This window comes from Xiphophorus maculatus, chromosome 12 (genome assembly GCF_002775205.1).
Source record: "Xiphophorus maculatus strain JP 163 A chromosome 12, X_maculatus-5.0-male, whole genome shotgun sequence".
Lineage (NCBI taxonomy): Eukaryota > Metazoa > Chordata > Actinopteri > Cyprinodontiformes > Poeciliidae > Xiphophorus > Xiphophorus maculatus.
Window position 1 is genome coordinate 23,084,354 of NC_036454.1, and position 18,952 is coordinate 23,103,305.

Below are 18,952 nucleotides of genomic sequence, written 5' to 3' on the forward strand. Positions count from 1 at the left end.
GGATGTTTGCTAATGTTGACTTGAGCATTATGTATTAAGTTTTCTTGTTTGCGTTTCCAATGTACTAATGTGCAGAGGATTAATGGAATGGGGTTATCAGCAAGTTGCAGATCCACTACTTCAAAGATGTAGACGGAGACTTACTGGCCTTTTAATACTTTGCATTAAGGAAATCAACACCCATTTCATATTGGGTTTTTTTTAATACAACATGAAAATATATATATATATATATATATATATATATATATATTTATAAATAAAAAATTAATACACAATAAAAAAACATCAGAATCTCGGAATTTTTCATCCTGTGTAATATCCATGTTTAAATATTATTTATAAAAAAGCTTTCTGGATTTTTTTTTTTTTTTTTTGCATCTTCATATGTTCTGTTCTCTTGAACTTGGCTACTCCTCAGTCAAAAGGTGAAGTTCATAATGTTTTCTTGGTTGCAGTCAAAATACAGTCTTACAGTAGTTTCAGTTTGATGCTAGCTGTGTCCAGTTTTGGAGATCATGCTGCCTTTAAACGTCACTCCAGTGTCAATCTTCACTCGACACAGTGGACAGGTGCCAAACTGCACCAGGACTCTGGAGGTGCAGCCGAGGCAGAGACAGCGGTGAGCACAGGGCAGCGTGATGTCAGCCTCTCGCGTCATACACACCACACAGCGGTTGTCTGCCGACAGAGGAGAGGCGTTAAAGTTAAAACATGTCAGAATTTCTCCATCCTTACCTTTCATGAGTTAAACAAAATTCAAAACCTGCTGGGATTTCTTTGGTTCGGCAGGAGATACAGTCATCAGATTTTTCCCTATGTGTCGTAGAATCAGGTTTGAGACTGAAGGGTCGTCTGATCAGAGGTTCAAGTGCAGGACAAGATGTTCTTTTGAAAAGCAAATCCTTTTTCTCTGAGCCTGCGGCAGGGAATCATTCAGATATTTTTAGCATATGCTGAAGGCTTTGTCAGCAAAGAACAAGAAGATCAGGAACAAGAAGATCAGGCTGTTAGTCAAACAAAACCTGGGTGTGTTACAGTTACCTAGAAGGAAGATGGAGCACGTCTGACCGTAGACATCAATCATGGCCCAGAGAGGCTTTCTGACGTCCACATCCACTGGTAGCTTTTGTTTATTGCCATTGTTCTTATAATATATGTATCCATCATCAGAGACCCAGAATTCCAGCACTGAACCTTCCTGACAGTAGGACTCATGCACAGGAGCAGCCCAGTGGCCCGAGGTTTGGGTGAGGTTGGGCATAGAAAACGGGGGCAGAGGCAAAGATCTGGGTAATGGAGGAACGTTGGTGAAGCCCACACGCATGGCTCCTTGCCAGTGTAACACGTGCTTCTCCACCAGCACCCGGATCTTCTCGTGGGTCCTCACAGGCCGGCTGGTGAAAACCACACCACCTTTGAAAGTGTCTTCAGCTCTCTGGGCACGCCGACCGCCCTCGCTCAGATGGATCTTGTGTCCCACAGTCTTAGGATGGAAGGTCATGGGGCCGAGGCATTGCAGGTCGCAGCTGTGGGTCATGTTTGGATCTGCAGGGGAAGTAAAGCACCTTTACACCTTCAAGGAAGTTACACCATGAGATAATCTCCACCACAAACATGTAGGGATTTTTATTAAAATTTGGGGCGATTACATTTCTTTTATTGAGATCTTCATCAAGTTTGATACTTAAGTCAAAAGATTAATGTTGTCTGATGTTATTTTTGTTAATTTTGTAATGATTTTTTTCATACTTTCATCAACTTTGATTCCCTTTTTATGACCTTCCAGTTTTATTGCCACTATTTAAGTCCTGATTGTATGAAAATCTTTTTCATAAAGCATTTAGTAGGAGCTGAATTCATAAATATTTCTTAATAAGCCGCCAATATATATTTAAGGAACTAGGTTTTTTGTCTGTGAAAAAAAGAATACCTTGGCAAAATCTAGCATAATTTGCATATTAATGAAGCATTATATTAGCAAATACATCAAAACTATATGCTACTTTGCTGCTTTAAAAACCCCCAAAAAACCTCTGAAGGCATTTTTATTGCAAAAATGATTTTTAAAATAAAAATGCTTTAAAAACTACATTCGATATTTGTTTTTGTGTTTAGTTTCGGGTTTTTCTCACATTGTACTGCACTTGACATCCGTACCAAATTTCCCATCAAGATAAGTTGTAGTTATCCTACTCAGTCTCTTATTGTTATCGTCTTCCATCATCTTCCGGCTGTGCAATCATCCGTCTCTCGCGTCTAGCTTTAAGACAGGACACACAAAACAGGGGCATGTTTTTGTAAATAGCCATTTTAGCAATAAATTTTTTTTACCACCTTTCACTGGAATTACAGCTGCAAGCCTCTTGGGCGAACTATAAGAGTCTGCTGCTTCTTTTCCTTTTCAAAATGGTGTCTGTGAATGTTATTTTTCAACAGATTCCCAGTTTTCTTCAGGTCAGGACATTGTCAGGTCCTGGAGCTTCTTTTGATGCTGAAACAGCCAATTTACATTTATTGTTTCCATTTTGTTGTGTTTCATTATATATATATATATATATAAAAAAGAACAAAATACATGTTTCTATTCACTACATTGTGAAATTTTGTCAAAAATCTGAACTCTGAGAAAATATTTCCTTTTCCCCAATTCAGATCTCAAAGTCTAATGTAGCAGCAACATGCTTCCTGGTTCACAGTCGTCCACTCCCAGTGATTAAAATGTTTTACTCTGCACTTGCACTGTTCCGAAGGCCAGTATGCTTGAAAAATGAATCTCTTCTGCTTATTAGCATTTACATTATGGTTCAGCTTACAGTGGAATCTTTACTCTGTTTACATCGTAAATGGTAGCAGCAAAATTTCTCCTCAGTACCTGTCAAGGCTGCCAAAGTGAAAGTAGTCACACTTGTACCTCAGTTTGAGATCCATGGTTCTAGAAGAGTCAGATGGCTCAGTTTGACCGACAACCTGTCATCCTGTACTTTCCCTTAGAAGCCCTATAAAAGCCGTTTCAGTATTTCCAGGGCTTGCTCTGGTACAGGTTCTTACTTACCCTCTCAATGAAAGGAAACCACAACAGCTGAGTCAATGTAGTAGAAGAAGGGCTTCTTCAAAAATGTGTAGTCCAGTAAAATATTTTTATATAACAGTAAAATGTCTGCATAGCTTTTCTGTGAATTCCCATTTAGAGGATTCCTACTTGATTCGGCTCAACTCTGCAATCCAATGTAAATTTTTAACAGACTTTGTGATCAGAGACCAAAGGTCACATCTGCTCTCGAGCACATCCACACCTCCGATAACACTACTAGCGTGAGTACTAGGTGGTTCACGAATGCAATAAATGCTTACAGAGAAAAAAATATATAAATTACCATTAAATTGGTTAGATGTTAGACCAAAAATATAGACAGCAGGGGAGTTTCTATGAGTGGTCTTGAATTACACAGCCCATTGCTTGGAAAGATTTTTCAAACACCAGAAAGAAATCTCTGCAGCAGTCATCAGTTGCTAAAAAAAACATGGAACTAAATGCATTCTACCCAAAATATCAGAATTAATTTAGCTTCACAGTTTTTGCGATGGACATTCAGATCTTTAGTGGCACCACACTGCCCCTCAGTGGTTTCTAAGTTAATTGCATAAATCACAGTTATTTTTTCAGTACGGTAGGTGTCGCTAGAGGTGAGGCTTTACAACAAATCTGTGGCAAAAATGTGTCGGAATAAATTAAGTTTAGGAAGGAGACGGGTTTTCTGAACGTGTTTTGGCCCAAAATGTGCAGATTGAAACCAGAACAAACGCCAAAGACCTTGTAAAGATGCTGGCTGACGTTGATAAGACAGTGTCATTATCCACAGTGAAATGTTTCCTATAACGACATGGGCCGGAACCTTTCAGCAAGGAAGAAACTTTTACTTCAAAAGTAACATAAAAAGCCAGATTGCAGCTTGCAATTGCACGCAGGCACAAAGACCTCCAAACTTTCTTCTAAATCGACAATAGTGCTAAGCGTACAACCAAAGTGGTTATAAAGTGGCTTAAGGACAATAAAAGTCAATGTTTTGGCGTGACCGTCGCAAAGCTTTGATCTCAATCATGTTGAAAAGTTGTGGGTAGATCTGGAAAGGCGTGTGCAACTGAGGCGGCCAGAAAACCTGACTCAGCTACACCAGTTCTGTCAGAAGGAAGGAGTCAGAACTCCACAACACTATTGTGAGAAACTTGAAGAAAGAAACCTGGGAAGTTTCACCTAAGTCACACATTTTAAAAGGCAATTAACCCTAAAACTGAATAAGTGCATGTAAACTTCTGAATTCAAAGAAAGCTGCAAAAATAAATAAATATTTATTTATAATCTCTAAAAACGTTCTTGCTAATTTTTCTGGTATTTAGCAAATAGAAATAATGTTGGTATTTATAGGTAATCTAAGACAAGTGAAATTTGGTCTGACTTAACTTCAGGCAGTGAGATAAAAAAAAAACTGTACCTATATTTTTTATTCAGTGTTCAACTATATATAATTTCACATAAAATGGAAGAGAATACACTTGTTCAATTGAAAGAAAGGAAAAGCTTTTGTAAGGATTTGGTTTTTCTGTGTCAATTTAGTTCCTGTGGCGTCTTCCCTTGATTGCTCCCAGCTGTGTCTCGTGTTCCCTTCTTGTATTACCGCCATCAGCTGGACGGAGATGTAATTCAGAAATTAATTTTTCCTATATATCTTCAAATCTTAAAATAACTAAATTATATAAATACTTATACACTCACACACACCCACATACTAAATCCTCTCAGGTAATTTTGTATCTTTTACATATTTAATAAGTTCTTGAACGATATCATGTGATTGATGCTTCTTGTGTTCCTCGTGTGTTTAATCCCACCTGTGTTCCCTGCTCCTTGTTGTACATCATTTGTCTACACCTTGTCTCAGTTCTACTTGGATTATTTTGGTGCTAGTTGCTACTTGTGTTAGAGTATGTTGCCGTTAATGCTCACCTGTGCTGCCTGGACCTGCTGTCCAGGCAGCACAGGTGAGCAGCAAAGGTGAATTCAAACCTTCATCATCATTAAATCTGAATTTTCTCACTACAACCTGGATCCACCACGTCTACCTCTCCACCTTCACTCATAAATGATATACTGTAAACGTATATCATTTATGATATACTGTAAACGTATGTCATAAATGATATACTGTAAACGTGACAGCTGCTGTCAACGTGACAGCTGCTGTCACGTTTACAGTATATCATTTATGACAAAAAGATACTGTATACATACTGTATACATACTGTATAAATGATACAGTATATCATTTATCATTTACAGTATATCATTTCCTCTGATATGAGTGATCAGAGGAATTTATGATGGGAATGTTGAAGGGCTCTTATCTTGACATTTTTTGAGAAATATACAGTAAACCAATTCCAGGCTCATCCAGTCACAGATTGCTTTCGATGATATAACTTCTGTGACTCTAATCAAATTTAAAAAGATAATCTAAGACAGTTTATAGCCCCAGCAGAGAATTATCTATGGAAGAAAGCCCTGCTAAATATCACAAACACTTCCTTACAGATGCCTGTGCAATAAACACCAAATTTGTCAACAAGGAGTGTCAAACAGAAAGTGAATTCAGCTTCTTTCTTAGAACGGTGAATCTGTAACCAGTCAATCTTTGATGAATTATTAAGCTCTGGGTTAAATATGATTCTTGCTGACACCTTTAGATGCTGATGCAGGTAATTTCCTGTAGCATCAGCAGCATTTCTGTGTCAAGCTCCAACGCCTCGTCTGCGTTTTTTGGTTAATCTAAATCCATCTTGTTAATCGTTGACTTTTCAGGAATGATAACACAAGTTTGATAATGTATCAAATATGAAAAACAAGACCGTAAATAAGTCAGAATGAAACTGGCCGATGGATGCGGCCTGCTTTCAAAACTGACAAAGGAATCAGGACAGACACAGAGCAGAAGAACATTGACAGGGACTTTGCTAAACCCATATGTTTGGTCCAAGACAGTAAAACCTCAACTTCATTTTTTTTTTAAACTAGTCTTTTAAATACAAAAATAAAAAATACTGTAATCTATATTCTTATTTTCCAATCTGACTAAAGAATGAAATCTAATCTGCACTAACTTCATAGTGCATAATTCTTTAGTCTTTCAAAACCAACTTTTGAGGAGCTTTTCTATTAGCAGGCTGGTGGAGGAACATTTTGTGTTATGTGAAGAGGAAAGAGGCTAGAAGTGAGTTTTAAAAAAGAAGAAGAAGAAACAGAAAAGCCTCAAAAGACCTTCACTGTGATTGCACTATTACAGGAAAGTCTAACACATAATCCTAATTTTTTTTTTAGTTATCTTTTGTGCATTTAGCAGATTTTCTGTTAAGGTTTTCTTGTCTTTTTTCTATACCTATTCATCTTGTTATACTTATTGCAGCAACTGAAATAAATTTGGGTTTAATTGATTTATTTGTTTTTATGATTTCAATTCATTATTTTGTTATCTGTTTTATTGTTCGCTATCTCTGCTTTAATGTTCTTATCACGATTTGTCTTGCTATTCTTGTTAGATATTTTATGTCAAAGTTCAGTCTCGCCATTATAGTCATTAATGCATGTTTTTCGGACAAACATCAGCTCTGTTAGAAACACATTTCTGCACGTTTTTCTAGTTTCTGTGCTTAGTCTTCGTAAGCTCTTTCTTGTTCTCTGCTGTTGTGTGTTGAGTGTTAACACATTTTTATTTTCCCAGGCTTTTATCTCTTGATTTTACTATGTTTCTTATGTTGCTTTTATGGTTTGTATGGTTTTAAGGTTGATTTCTACTGTACAGTGCTTTGTGATTTTTTTGTCTGTGATAAGCGCTTTATAAATAAACCTTACTTGTCAGTTTCGGCTCCTTCAGCCCGTGTTATGTGACATGACAAACATTTCTGCAACGAGTTTCTGTGTTAAAATCTGCTGTCACCTCTCCCATATCAGAGTGCTTCAACTCCATTTTGATGCAGGTTTTCTTTAATATTTAAAGGACTTTATGGAAATCAAACAGGTTTAAATCTTTACTGTTGTCAGACATTTCATTGAAACAAGAATCCCGTCGTATAAATTTGTGGAATGTATCGTGGTTTATTTTCATGTCCACAGTTGATAATACAAAAAAATCATCCTGTATTATATACACTTTGTCCCTGAAAAATAATTTCAAAGTAAATATTATATTTACCATATAAATAACATCCTGAGTCCAAATAAGACTTTACAAATAACAAAAGAAAGTGCTTTTAGAAAAATTAAAAAAACACATTTTCTTTTTTAAAAACAATCATAAGCAACAATAACAAGTGTCTTCACATCTCAGCATCTCAGAACCTTTACTCTTGTACGAGTTTCAGGTTTATTCATTTTAAAATCCTGGTTTTACTTCACCCAGGGGATTTTTTTTTTTCCTTCAGAAATCCCCCAATTATTGGTTTCTGTACCAGGACACATTCAGTGGTTGCTGTCTCTAGTGTTACAGTCTGTCAGTAGTTTGCGTTTGATGCTTTCTGCAGCAGGTTTAGCGATCTGCCAGCTCCAAAGGGTCACGTCCACATCACCGGTGGAGGGCTGATCACCAGTCGACACAGCGGACAGGTACCAAACTGCGCCAGGACTCTGGGGGTGCAGTGATTGCAGAGGCAGCGGTGACCACAGGGCAGCGTGATGTCGTTCTGCCGCACCATGCACACCACGCAGTAGCCATCTGTGAGCGGAAGAGAGAAAAAAAATACAATTATGAGACATCCGAGTGACTCCAGCGTTCACTTTAATGGGTAAAACAAAAAGTCAAATGACACTGGCAGAAAACATACCTGCTGGGATTTCCATGTTCAGGCAGGACGTCCTGTCGTCAGAGCTTTCGCTCAGCGTTGTATTTTCAAGACTGAAAGTGGAGGGCCGTCTGATGGGAGGTTCAGGGCCAGGGCAAGATGTTTTCTTGAAAAGAAAACCCTTTGTCTTTGAGCCTGCAGGAGGGAATGATTCAGAGAATTATTGATATTTTTAGTATATGCAAAATTCTTTGCTAAGAACAAGAAGTTCAGGCTGTTAGACAAACAAAATGTGGGTGTGTTAAAATTACCTAGAAGGAGGACGGAGCACGTCTGGCCGTAGACATCAATCATGGCCCAGAGAGGCTTTCTGACGTCCACATTCGCGACTAGCCTTTGCTTCCCAGAGTTTTGAAATTTCACACATATGTTGCCGCTGTATGTGACCCAGAATTCCAGCACCGATGTTTCCTGACAGTAAGACTCGTGCACAGGCATGGCCCAGTGACCCGAGGTTTGGGTGAGGTTGGGCATAGAAAACGGGGGCAGAGGCAAAGATCTGGCCGATGGATTAACGTTGGTGAAGCCCACGCGCAAGGCTCCTTGCCAGTGTGGCACGTGCTTCTCCACCAGCAACCGGATCTTCTCGTAGGTCCTCACAGGGCGGCTGGTGAAAACAACACCACCTTTGAAAGTATCTTCAATCCTCTCGGCACGTCGACCGCCCTCGCTCAGGCAGATCATGTCTCCCACAGCCCTAGGATGGAAGGTCATGGGGCCGAGGCAAGAGGAGCCGCATTTGCAGGTCGTCTTTGGATCTGTGGGGGAAGAAAATCACCATTACAGCTTTATGACAAACATCAACAGGTTATGTTTATGACATTTACACAAAAACATGAGCTGCACTATAAAACCTGGACATGTAGTTTTACACAACATCCTGACAGGTAGACAGTAAAAGCATCAACATAAATGTCTCCAGATGCTGATGGATTGCAAGTTTGCAGCAGGGATCGTCAACTGAACTTTACTAGTTTAACCGCAAATACATTTGTAAATACGTTATGCAATAGGAGTGATGCACGGTTACACTTTGAGAAGTCTGTCAGGGTTTGGCATTCCCATTTAATAACTGCTATTAGTTTACAATAAGTGCAAGAAAATGACTTGAGACAGCTGATCTTCAAAAACCAGAAGTTCAATTCAGAACAATCCCATTTACTTCATATTCCTGTTTTCTATTTTTTGTTGTTGCAGGCCTGACTGTTGCTTCAGACTTTGTCAGCAAAGAACAAGATCAGGAGTAAATCTACCTAGAGGTGATCTGCAAACTAAATAAAATGGGTTAATCTGCGTTTCTACTCGCTTCTCTCCGACAAGATTCTAGGAACATCCCGACATAATCTTGACCTCAAGTGTTTTTGTTTACTTTCATTTTCTTATCACATTACCACCAGAGGAAACAGCGGCCAGATTGCACACTTTTGCTTTGAAAGCATGGACAGTGCTGGTGTGCAGAGTAACCTGCTGGAGTACATGCATGTCAGGACATGTCTTATAGTTGAAGGCAGGTTAGACTCTCCCTTCTGTTCTCGAAAACATTTACCGCGTCTTTTTACAACGCTTCAAGATCTTACAGTGAGTCATCCACAAATCCCCCGGCGTAGATCCTAACTCACTGCTTACTGGTCAAAAAACTTTCCTATCTAACATCATGTTTAAAGTTTCTAGCTATATATGGTTTATTACTCCAGGAGTTACATTATGAATGGACATATTTGTTTGAAGTCTCTCTTATCACCTGTTTTACAACCAACTTATGTTGCTTCTGCTTAGTTTCCCTGCCGTTCTTATTTTTCTGTAACTTTAAGAGTTTAAGTTACAGGATTTTTTTTATTTTTTATGAAACGCATTATTTTTTTCTGACTTGTATTTAGCTTTTTTCCTACTTTCATAAACAAAGAGCGTCTTACATCCTTAAATATTTGTTTAAAACCTGAAAGAGGCATTTTCAATTCAAATATAAAATGAAGCCAAGTTGTAGAAATCTTACCGGTCTTCTTATCGTGGTCCGCTCTCCCCATCTTGGAGCAGAAGTAATCTTTCGTACGTCGACACGGGAACTGTGCTCTCTTGTCTGTGTTGCGGTTTTGTTATGATCAGGTGGGAGTGTTCCGACCTGATTTAAAGTGAAGCGCACGTGTGGTGTGGAAATCAGAAACATCCCACTGGGTGAATGAATGAAAAGAGGAAAGGGGGGTGGGACAGAGGGAGGGCAGAATCAAGCTGGAATTTTACCAAACACTTTCTCATGTGACTTCTTTTAGGACGTTTGAAAAATAAAACAAAATGTTTTCCAATTTACGTTTTACTCATTACTTCTTTTTTTTTTATTAGTAATTCCTATTATGTTTAACTATTGTTTTCCATTTCCTTCTAACTTATGTTGAAGACAATTTTAAATTTGTTCACAGATGCAGAAATCCCCTTTCAGCTGAAACTATGACCTCTGACTAGGCTGGCAATTCCCCTCATAAAATAAAATAATGCAATACAATGCAATACAATACAATATAACATAATATACAATGTTTTGCTTTTTTCACCCCCCTTTTAACCTACTTCATATCACTAAACAGGTTTTATCAAGATTTCTTTAGTGCTTTTTTTAGAACAATCGGGTCTCAGTGAAATTAAAGTAATATTCCCCACCAAAAAAGATTTTAAGTTACATTTAAAACTACATTTCTTTCATTTATTCAGGTAACTTATGACTCATACAAATGTTTCAGATCATCTGATGATGTGACTTATTTTGGTGAGAAAACGAAAAGGCAAAAACTAAATAGAATAGAATAGAATAGAATAGAATAGAATAGAATAGAATAGAATAGAATAGAATAGAATAGAAGCAGATATCAGAGAAACTCTCATGTTGGAAAATTCCCACAAAACATTAGGGATTTGTGTGTGAGCTCTGACACACTCCGCACAGTTGTGTCATAATTTTAGCTTTGAACTGTGTATGTAATTTTCTTTTTCTCAGAAAGCGGTTGAGATCTATTGGCCAAGACTGAATATGCAGGATTGGTTCTGATAGGCCATGTTCTGATAGGCCGGTTTGTCTGGTACAGGAAATGCTTTGTGAGAGAACCACTGGAAATTTACTGTGTGTCTGCGCCTCTGGTTAAGAGCCATATTTATCTGACTTATCTTGTCTCACTGTACAAATTGCAGACTGCTTCACGCGTTGCAGCTGTTTTTCTGTCAGAATTTGCATTACAGGTAACTGGGAATCACAGGAAAAGAGATCAAATGAGCTTTATGGTCACCAGTCATTATGAAACTGAAAGCTCCTGGAAATCACGGGCCATAAAGCAATGAAATCATTTCCTACAAACAAACTACGCAATCTGTTCGGTGGGTTGCTTACATTTTGTAATTAGCGCGGGGAGTTACTAAATCTTTATCAGTAAAATGAAACAAATGCTTGTTCTGCGTAGCTTTTTCCTTTCATCCCCTGCGTGAACATTAAGCATTCATACTGTTGCAAGAAAGACAAATAGTGCTTATTGTTAATGTTTAAGCTGCTCTACAAATACAAGATATATATTTTTTTTTAGACAGAGTGGCCTCTGAAAACAGAAATTTGCTTTTGTTTTGGACTCAACCTCTAAAGTATCGCCTCCAAATCAACTCTATCAAATCTTTATCTCTGTTTCTCTGCGCATTTTGACATTTTTGTGTATGTTTGTTTAGCTTGGCAATATTTTTACCTAAAATATGCTGGACTCCTTCGGTCGAACGGAGCCTATTGACTGCTGTGGTACCGCTTGGTACTGCTTCCTCACAGCCCGGCGTCCCGGTATGAAACCGCTTCATCAGGCCCGGTGGCGATTCAGGATTTGAAATAGCAAGCTGAGCATGACCATCTTTGCAATTGTGTGATTCATTTGCGACGTGGACACGCGTGGAAAGGGAAAGGGACAACAGCGCTTCTTCCATCCCCACTCACCACCTCCACTCACCCCCACGTTCAGTCGTGTCTCTAGGCTCCGCCCACTTTGGTGGGATTTTTCCAAATTTCCAACTTTGAACAATTTTAAATCTGGTGTGGTTTCGCTTTCAGAGGGGTCTTCCACAACTTTTTATGTAACATTCAGGACTTGCTACATTTTCATTTTCCAACATGTCTGTACGGTGCGGCCCCAGTGGGGGCATTTTTTGTTTTTTTCTTTTAAGATGTTGCAAGTTATTCTGGGCACTCAACTGGCTTCTCGGGAAAAAAAACCATTTATTGTTTATTTTTATTGCCTTTGTTTTATCGGTTTTGGACTTCGTTACTTTAATACATAACTTTGCCTCTCAAACTCATGCCACTCAGACCCAATCTGATTTATTCTGGTAGCAACACAGAGACTTGCTCAAGTCTACACTGTGTTCCAAATTATTATGCAAGTGATATTTTCTCAGACTTTCTTAAATGGTCACTGCAAATGATGGTCAGTATAATTTTCAAGTCATGAACTATTACAGTATAAATCAAATTTTACTGAACAAAGCTCCCAATGAGAACAGTGTTTTTTTCAAAAATAAAAAACTCAAAATGCATTGTTCCAAATTATTATGCACAGCAAATTTTCTAAACATTTTATGGATTATAAAAAACTGCAAACGGTCATTCTTTGAATGTGCAGCATTAAGTGGTCACATGTACTAAAATCAAAAGCTATTTCAATCAAAAACATCTTAACAGACCCAGTTACATGTTAACATAGGACCTTCTTTGATATCACAGCACAATTCTTGATCCATTGAACTTGTGAGTTTGTGGAAAGTTTCTGCTTGAATTTCTTTGCAGGATGTCAGAAAATCTTCCCAGAGCTGCTGGTTTGATATGAACCTCATTCAGATCTTCTGCTTGAGGAAACTCCAAAGGTTCTCAATAGGGTTGAGGTCAGAGGAGGATGGTGACCAAACCATGAGTTTCTCCCCTTTTATGCCTACAGCAGCCAGTGACACAGTAGCATTCCTTGCAGCATGAGATGGTGCATTGTCATGCATGAAGATGATTTTGCTACTGAAGGTCTGGCTCTTCTTTTTGAACCATGAAAGAAAGTGATCAGTCAGAAAGTCCATATACTTTGCTGAGGTCATTTTCACACCTTCAGGGACTCTGAAGGGTTCGACCAATGATTCTCTCCACATGATTTTGGCCCAAAAAATGACTCCACCACCTCCTTGCTGACGTCACAGCCGTGTTGGGACGTGGTGGCCATCCACCACCAATCCACTACTGCGTCCATCTGGACCATCCAGGGTTGCACAGGGTTGTTCATCAGTGAACAAGTCTGTTTGAAAATTAATCTTCATGTCCAGCTGGGCCCACTGCAACCGTTTCTGCTTGTGAGTTCTGGTTAGGGGCCCAATAGTAGGTTGATGCACCTCAAGCCTATGGAGGATCCTCCACCTTGAGGTTCCAGAGGCTCCAGCAGCTTCAAATAACTGTTTGCTGCTTTGTAAGGGTATTTTAACAGCTGCTCTCTTAATCCGATGAATTTGTCTAACAGAAACCTTCCTCATTATGCCTTTATCTGTACAAACCCATCTTGGTTCTGAATCAGCCACAAATCTCTTCACAGTACGATGATAACGCTTCAGTTTTCATTAAATATTTAATGTTTTCATATCTTGTCATACGGCACAACACTATCTGATGATTTTCTTGAGCAGAGAGATCCTTTCTCTTTCGCATATTGCTTGAAACTTGTGGCCTGCTTAATAATGTGGAACATCCTTCTTAAGTAGATTTCCTTTAATTGAGCTCACCAGACAAACTAATCAACCCAGCTCTCTGAAATTAATCATAGTGATTCAAAGAGCCCTGACAGACAATACCATCTATAAATTTAATAGCACAACAAAAAAATTTATCTTTATGATGCTTAAATACAATTTGCATAATAATTTGGAACACGGTGTAATATAAACTGCTAGAAAAACAGCGTCAACATCCACAGTAATGCCAGTTTTACATCTACATGGACTGAGAATGAGCCAATGGAGAAGAAACCATGTTAACATTAGCACCTGCAATGGCTTAATGTTAATAGATTTTCAACAAAATATGTTTGGGGGGGGGGGGGTGAATTTAAGAACATGTTTGAGTTGATATGCAAAATTTTAAACCTGTGTGGATTGGAGAAAATCCACAATAAATTCAAACTCCAGGAGTTACATTATGAATGGACATAGTCGACTCAATTCTTGTTTTTAAAACCATTTGAAGTTGTTTCATAACCATTTTCCCCTCAAAAAACATAAGTTCAAATGCATCATTAAAAGCCCAACTTAATATGACATTCATACTGAATGTATGTAATCTACTGAAAAGAGCTGTACATCTATCATTACATTTTTTATGTATATGATTTCATATTTTCATTCAAACCAGGAGAGGACCCTTCCTCCTTCTCCTCCCCCTCCTCTGCTTGCTCTCGCAGCAACACACTTGATCAGACATGGCAGGCCATCAAAAAATCTACTTGTTCCCACTCCATCTGTTCAAAAAACTATTAATCTGCTGCCGTCCAATAAAATGTTCGGCCCTCACCGCGGAGCCAATGGAAGGGCATTAATGCTGCGAGACCCAGGCCAATCCCCGGCTGCATTCTAATGCGGGCCATCTTTATCAAGGAACCACTCCATTTCCACATTCTGCGTATTTATGATTTCTGAAGAGAGGGGCAGCAGGAGGCACGCATCTGTAGGACATAGCTGAGGTCTGTTTCCAGAGTGCTCAGATATGGAGCTATCCCATGCAAAACTGAGGATGGGCACTGCATGGTGCATTCTCAGGCGACTTTGAAAGAGTTCACGTTAAGACTGCTGCTTTTGGACTAAATCTTTAAGAAGCTAGCTGTGCTCCAGAATCTCGACTCCGCTTGCAGCTGTCACCGTTTTCCTCGGGGGGCCACCAGAGGCCTCTCCCCAGCTTGGATCTTACTGGATGTTTTCCTGACAGTGGGGGGGCGGAAAAAAGATTTGGAGAACTTCCCATGGATCCGAACGTCCAGGGGTCTTTTCTCTTCAACAACAGCCTGAACCAGTTCCCCTCAGACCTTAAGGCACCGGTGTGCCAGTACTCGGTCCCCAACTCTTTCTACAAACTCAACCCGGGCCTTAACACCCAGCTGCAGCCGGGGACTCCCCACGGCATCAGCGACATCCTGAGCCGATCCATGGTGGGGGTTGGCTCCACCGGCACCACCACGCTGCTGTCTGGGTACTCCCCCATGGGGGGGTTCGGTCCCTCCGTAACCACTACGTCCATGTACTACAACCGAGATTACAACCCCTCGCTGGGCTTCTCCAAAAGCACCGCGGAGTGCCCCATGAAGGGTCGTAGTATGAGCTGCTGGGCAGAGAGCAGCTGTGACTGGAGAGGAGGGCGACAGCAGTGCACCAGCGGTGAGTCTGCAGAGGGTTTCAGGATCGACCTCATCAGCGCACAGAAACTTGCTTCAGCTTGCCAGGTCTCAACAAGAGCAGGCTCGTGCTGGCAGGATCAGTCAGATTCAAGAGAAACGCGATACTGCTTCACTTGAATTTCATTTTAAATGGGACGTTCAGTTGTAACGTCACTGTTTTAACAAAACATCTGGAAAGAAAGATAACTACCTTGCACTTTTACATTACGTTAGAACTTAAATTCAGCATTTTTCTGTCACATCAGGGAATGAATTGTGATGTGAATTATAACATTAGAAATCCCCGATATGTAATCACGGCAGTCAGTTTTAACATTCAAAATTGTTAAATCATTTGTTTTCATTCAAAATTGGGTACAAAAAAACAAACAAATTTTGTCCAAATTATTGAAACAAATAACCCAAACCTGCACTGCTTTTTTGTTTTGTTTTCTCTTTTTGCTTTATACTTTTTTAGGCAGTGGTCCACTTGGGGAAATGCCCAACAGGAAGAAACACACCAGACCAACATTTAGCGGACATCAGATATTTGCTCTGGAGAAAACCTTCGAGCAAACTAAGTACTTAGCCGGGCCAGAAAGGGCAAGACTGGCTTATTCTCTGGGAATGACTGAGTCACAAGTTAAGGTGAGTTTCACCACATGTTATAATTACAGCCAGCTTTTGACAGATCCTCATTTTTACTCCGTTTAAAAATGTCTTGTATTTTTTTGTATTTACTGACCAGTGATGGGTTTGGATATGGGCGCTATGGCTCACTGCCCAGGGAGCTATTCTATCAAGGGGCTACAGTAGAGAGAAAAACAAAGTTGTGGCTATTGTGCCTCAAACAAGTTTCTGCTGCTTGGTGTCATGCCGGCTGGTCAGCAGAACGTTGATAGAGGACTGAATCTCTAATAGAATTTGTGATTGCAAAGTTTTTATTTTGTGGAACTTATTTGTGAAAATCCCAAATATAGCTCTGGAAACTCACAAATGTTTCATATTTTATTTGCAGTTTATGTGTAGTTAAGTTCCAAGTTATTAATATCCACAGGCTTAGATTAAATGTATTTCATTCGTCTAAGTTTGTTTAAATGAGACTTGTACTTCTCAAAAGAGGTTTAAGTGGCATTTTACATTTGAATAAAATGCCACTAAACTCAGTTTTAGAATTACAGCATCCAAACCCTTCTTTTTCCAATGAACTATAAGACTTTAGGCTGAAAGGCCTTTTTGTCATCACCTTACTGTTTAGAGTATTTAATTATAAATCTTGCGGGAATGAGTTTTGCAACACGGAAATAATGAAAAATAATTTTTTTTTAAAAAGGCCTCATAAGTGAATTCCGTTGCTTTGCGGCGCTCTAATTCCTTTGAATGCGCATGTTGAGCATCTCTTCGGTCGCGATTCGTTTCGACTCGCACCCGTGGAGCTCTCGGTGAAACAAGGAGAGACGGCAGTGGCAGCCCGTGGCACTTTACGGCAGCTGTCGGAAGTGCCGCCAATCCCTGCCACTGCCACAATATGAGCCAGGTGTTGTTCTGCTGAAAACAGGGCTGTGTGTGTGCGCCAGGTGTGGTTCCAGAACCGACGCACTAAGTGGAGGAAGAAGAGCGCCTCGGAGCCCAGCTCCACGCAGGCCACGCACGCCGGACAGGGCGGGGAGGCCTCGGAGAACGAGGTGGAGGACGAGGAGTACAATAAGCCCCTGGACCCCGACTCAGACGACGATAAGATCCGACTGCTGCTGCGCAAACACCGCAGGGCTTTTTCTGTGCTGAGACTGGGGCCGCACCCTGTCTAAACACACACACACACACACACACACGCACCCCACTCAACAGACCTGCATGCTGTGATTAATAAAGTAAACATTTGTTTAAAGTTGGGGGAGAAGGGAACGGACTGAGCATGTGCAGATGATGTCCCACAGAGGAGAATTGAAAAGTCAAGAGATTAGAATTCAAATGACATGAGACTTCCGGCCTGCTGTTATTGCCATTATTCCTTACATATAATTGTTCAAAAACAAATAAAAAAATTGTACATTAAAAACAAACAACAATAATTGAAATCTACTTGTAAAAATACCAAATCTTTTATCTCTCTAGGCCTTCCAGCAGTGTCTAAGAAATATATTATTTGAATTAAAAAGTGTAAAAAAATAAAATAAAAACGTGAAACAATCAGGATCTAGTGAATTGAATCAAAATTAGAAATTTTAATATCTCGATCGATTTTCTGCGTATACATGTCTGATGCTTTTAAGTTACTGAACACCCTGTAAAAATGTCCAGCTAAACAATGTAAAATGAACACACTTGAAAATGTGTGCAATAAAAGATTATGGGTTTGTTATCCGACTTTGTGATTCTGATCTTTTTCTCAATAATTAAGCGGAGATCTGATTCCTTCTCTTCATTTCTTTGTATTTGCTGTCAGGTGGCAGTTAAAAAGGCAAAGCACAAGGTGCTTAGAAGAAGGTCATAGGTCAAATCTTGTGTGATTTATTCTGTTGGGAGGGGGGGGGGTGTTAATTGAAGACAATGGTGCCTGCAACCCAAGCTCAATTGAAAATCAATGCCAGCAATAAATGTTTGTTCACCACTTAGACGTTGCGTGTTTGTCCTCCATATGCAACGTGCAGCAGACTGCAGACGATGCCACACTTGATGAAAGGCAGAGGAATGCTGCAGGGACAGTTCTGAAGAACATCGTCCACGACTAAAGCATAAACAAAGTACGCTGGACTAGGAATAGGGCAACATATTCTTAAAGCCATAAACACAAATTCTGCAAGTATTTTAATAGACATTGCGGCCATTTTCAAAATCTCATCCAAAGCTCGTGTTTTAAATTTTTTATATACTGGTAATCTAAGTCAAGAAATCCAATGAACAGAGCAGTAAGTAAGCAGCAAAGTTTGGATTTAGACGTGAAGTTACCAGATTTTCTGACTTTCCACCTGAAAGTTTACCGATCTGAGTAGCAGCCTGTCCTCAACAGTAATCTCTAACCACTTTCGGAGAACTATTTTAACCTCTCAAGGAGCAAATAAAGAAACACAATGCATGCAGCCAAAGGCTTTGAATGAAAATATGCAAACTGGACTGACAACATATTGCCAAACATCAACTCATATGGGAACCTACAGTAGGATCAGCTTTTAGTTCACTTTTACTTTGCTTTGTGTCCTAAATTTGACCCATTGAGGTTTTGACATCATTGAATAGATTAATTATATGAAACTACAAGAGTACCATTGAATAAGTAAAATAAGTACAACAATGTTTTTCTATAAGTGATTTTGTATATGATTGGAATACTTTATCCTCACAATTAGCATTTGGCTTTCTTTTAAAATTACTAATAATTTTAACATTCTCCTTTTGCATATTCAATAAATAAATAAATAGTAATGGACATGGGATGATTAAGATAACAGTTTGAATTTTGATTTTAAATAAGTAAAATTTAGTCAGTGAACATTATCACTAAAGGGTGGTGTTAAAATGCAAACGGTTCTTATAAAATTTATATGAACCCTTTTATTACCATGAATCCAGCACAATCAGTGTGTGTCATGCACAGTGATGTAATCAGAAAATAAAAACAATCTAAAAGTCATGACAAAGTCATTCTGAAAATG

The 18,952-nt window shown here is 39.3% G+C and overlaps 3 protein-coding genes across 10 annotated transcripts; 1 reads left to right on the forward strand and 2 right to left on the reverse strand.

The window, feature by feature from the left end:
- Positions 1-359: 359 nt before the first annotated feature.
- On the reverse strand, positions 360-3,222 carry LOC102219017 (E3 ubiquitin-protein ligase NEURL3-like). 8 transcript variants are annotated; one of them, XM_023343280.1, is made up of 5 exons: positions 3,056-3,222; positions 2,161-2,259; positions 1,045-1,548; positions 767-919; positions 360-681 (listed from the first exon to the last, which is right to left on the reverse strand). In XM_023343280.1, exons 2-5 carry the CDS (start codon positions 2,225-2,227, stop codon positions 494-496), a joined length of 912 nt encoding a protein of 303 aa, XP_023199048.1. In that variant the 5' UTR covers positions 2,228-2,259; positions 3,056-3,222; the 3' UTR covers positions 360-493. The 8 variants fall into 8 exon arrangements, with proteins under 8 accessions (XP_023199048.1, XP_023199052.1, XP_023199047.1 ...); XM_023343284.1 differs by having other exon boundaries at positions 2,197-2,263; XM_023343279.1 differs by having other exon boundaries at positions 2,161-2,263.
- Positions 3,223-7,095: 3,873 nt separating this feature from the next.
- On the reverse strand, positions 7,096-11,789 carry LOC102218753 (E3 ubiquitin-protein ligase NEURL3-like). The gene is made up of 5 exons (XM_023343257.1): positions 11,607-11,789; positions 9,884-10,058; positions 8,142-8,648; positions 7,873-8,025; positions 7,096-7,763 (listed from the first exon to the last, which is right to left on the reverse strand). The coding sequence occupies exons 2-5, from the start codon at positions 9,912-9,914 to the stop codon at positions 7,603-7,605; spliced, it is 852 nt and encodes a 283-aa protein (XP_023199025.1). The 5' UTR covers positions 9,915-10,058; positions 11,607-11,789; the 3' UTR covers positions 7,096-7,602.
- A 3,041-nt stretch (positions 11,790-14,830) lies between these two features.
- nkx6-3 (NK6 homeobox 3) lies at positions 14,831-17,283 on the forward strand. Its single transcript, XM_005814912.2, has 3 exons — positions 14,831-15,300; positions 15,778-15,947; positions 16,877-17,283. The coding sequence occupies exons 1-3, from the start codon at positions 14,889-14,891 to the stop codon at positions 17,105-17,107; spliced, it is 813 nt and encodes a 270-aa protein (XP_005814969.1). The 5' UTR covers positions 14,831-14,888; the 3' UTR covers positions 17,108-17,283.
- Positions 17,284-18,952: the final 1,669 nt, after the last annotated feature.

What these genes read in the sequence shown, in the direction of transcription:
- LOC102219017 (XM_023343280.1), bottom strand. Translation starts at nt 2,227, where the DNA reads ATGATGGAAGACGATAACAATAAGAGACTGAGTAGGATAACTACAACT. An exon ending in GTGCTCCATCTTCCTTCTAG is followed by an intron (nt 920 to 1,044) that starts GTAACTGTAACA and finishes TCCCTGCCGCAG; the next exon opens with GCTCAGAGAAAAAGGATTTG. An exon ending in AACCAAAGAAATCCCAGCAG is followed by an intron (nt 682 to 766) that starts GTTTTGAATTTT and finishes CTCTGTCGGCAG; the next exon opens with ACAACCGCTGTGTGGTGTGT.
- LOC102218753 (XM_023343257.1), bottom strand. Translation starts at nt 9,914, where the DNA reads ATGGGGAGAGCGGACCACGATAAGAAGACCG. An exon ending in GGACCACGATAAGAAGACCG is followed by an intron (nt 8,649 to 9,883) that starts GTAAGATTTCTA and finishes CTTCCCCCACAG; the next exon opens with ATCCAAAGACGACCTGCAAA. An exon ending in GTGCTCCGTCCTCCTTCTAG is followed by an intron (nt 8,026 to 8,141) that starts GTAATTTTAACA and finishes TCCCTCCTGCAG; the next exon opens with GCTCAAAGACAAAGGGTTTT.
- nkx6-3 (XM_005814912.2), top strand. Translation starts at nt 14,889, where the DNA reads ATGGATCCGAACGTCCAGGGGTCTTTTCTCTTCAACAACAGCCTGAAC. An exon ending in GCGACAGCAGTGCACCAGCG is followed by an intron (nt 15,301 to 15,777) that starts GTGAGTCTGCAG and finishes ATACTTTTTTAG; the next exon opens with GCAGTGGTCCACTTGGGGAA. An exon ending in TGACTGAGTCACAAGTTAAG is followed by an intron (nt 15,948 to 16,876) that starts GTGAGTTTCACC and finishes TGTGTGCGCCAG; the next exon opens with GTGTGGTTCCAGAACCGACG.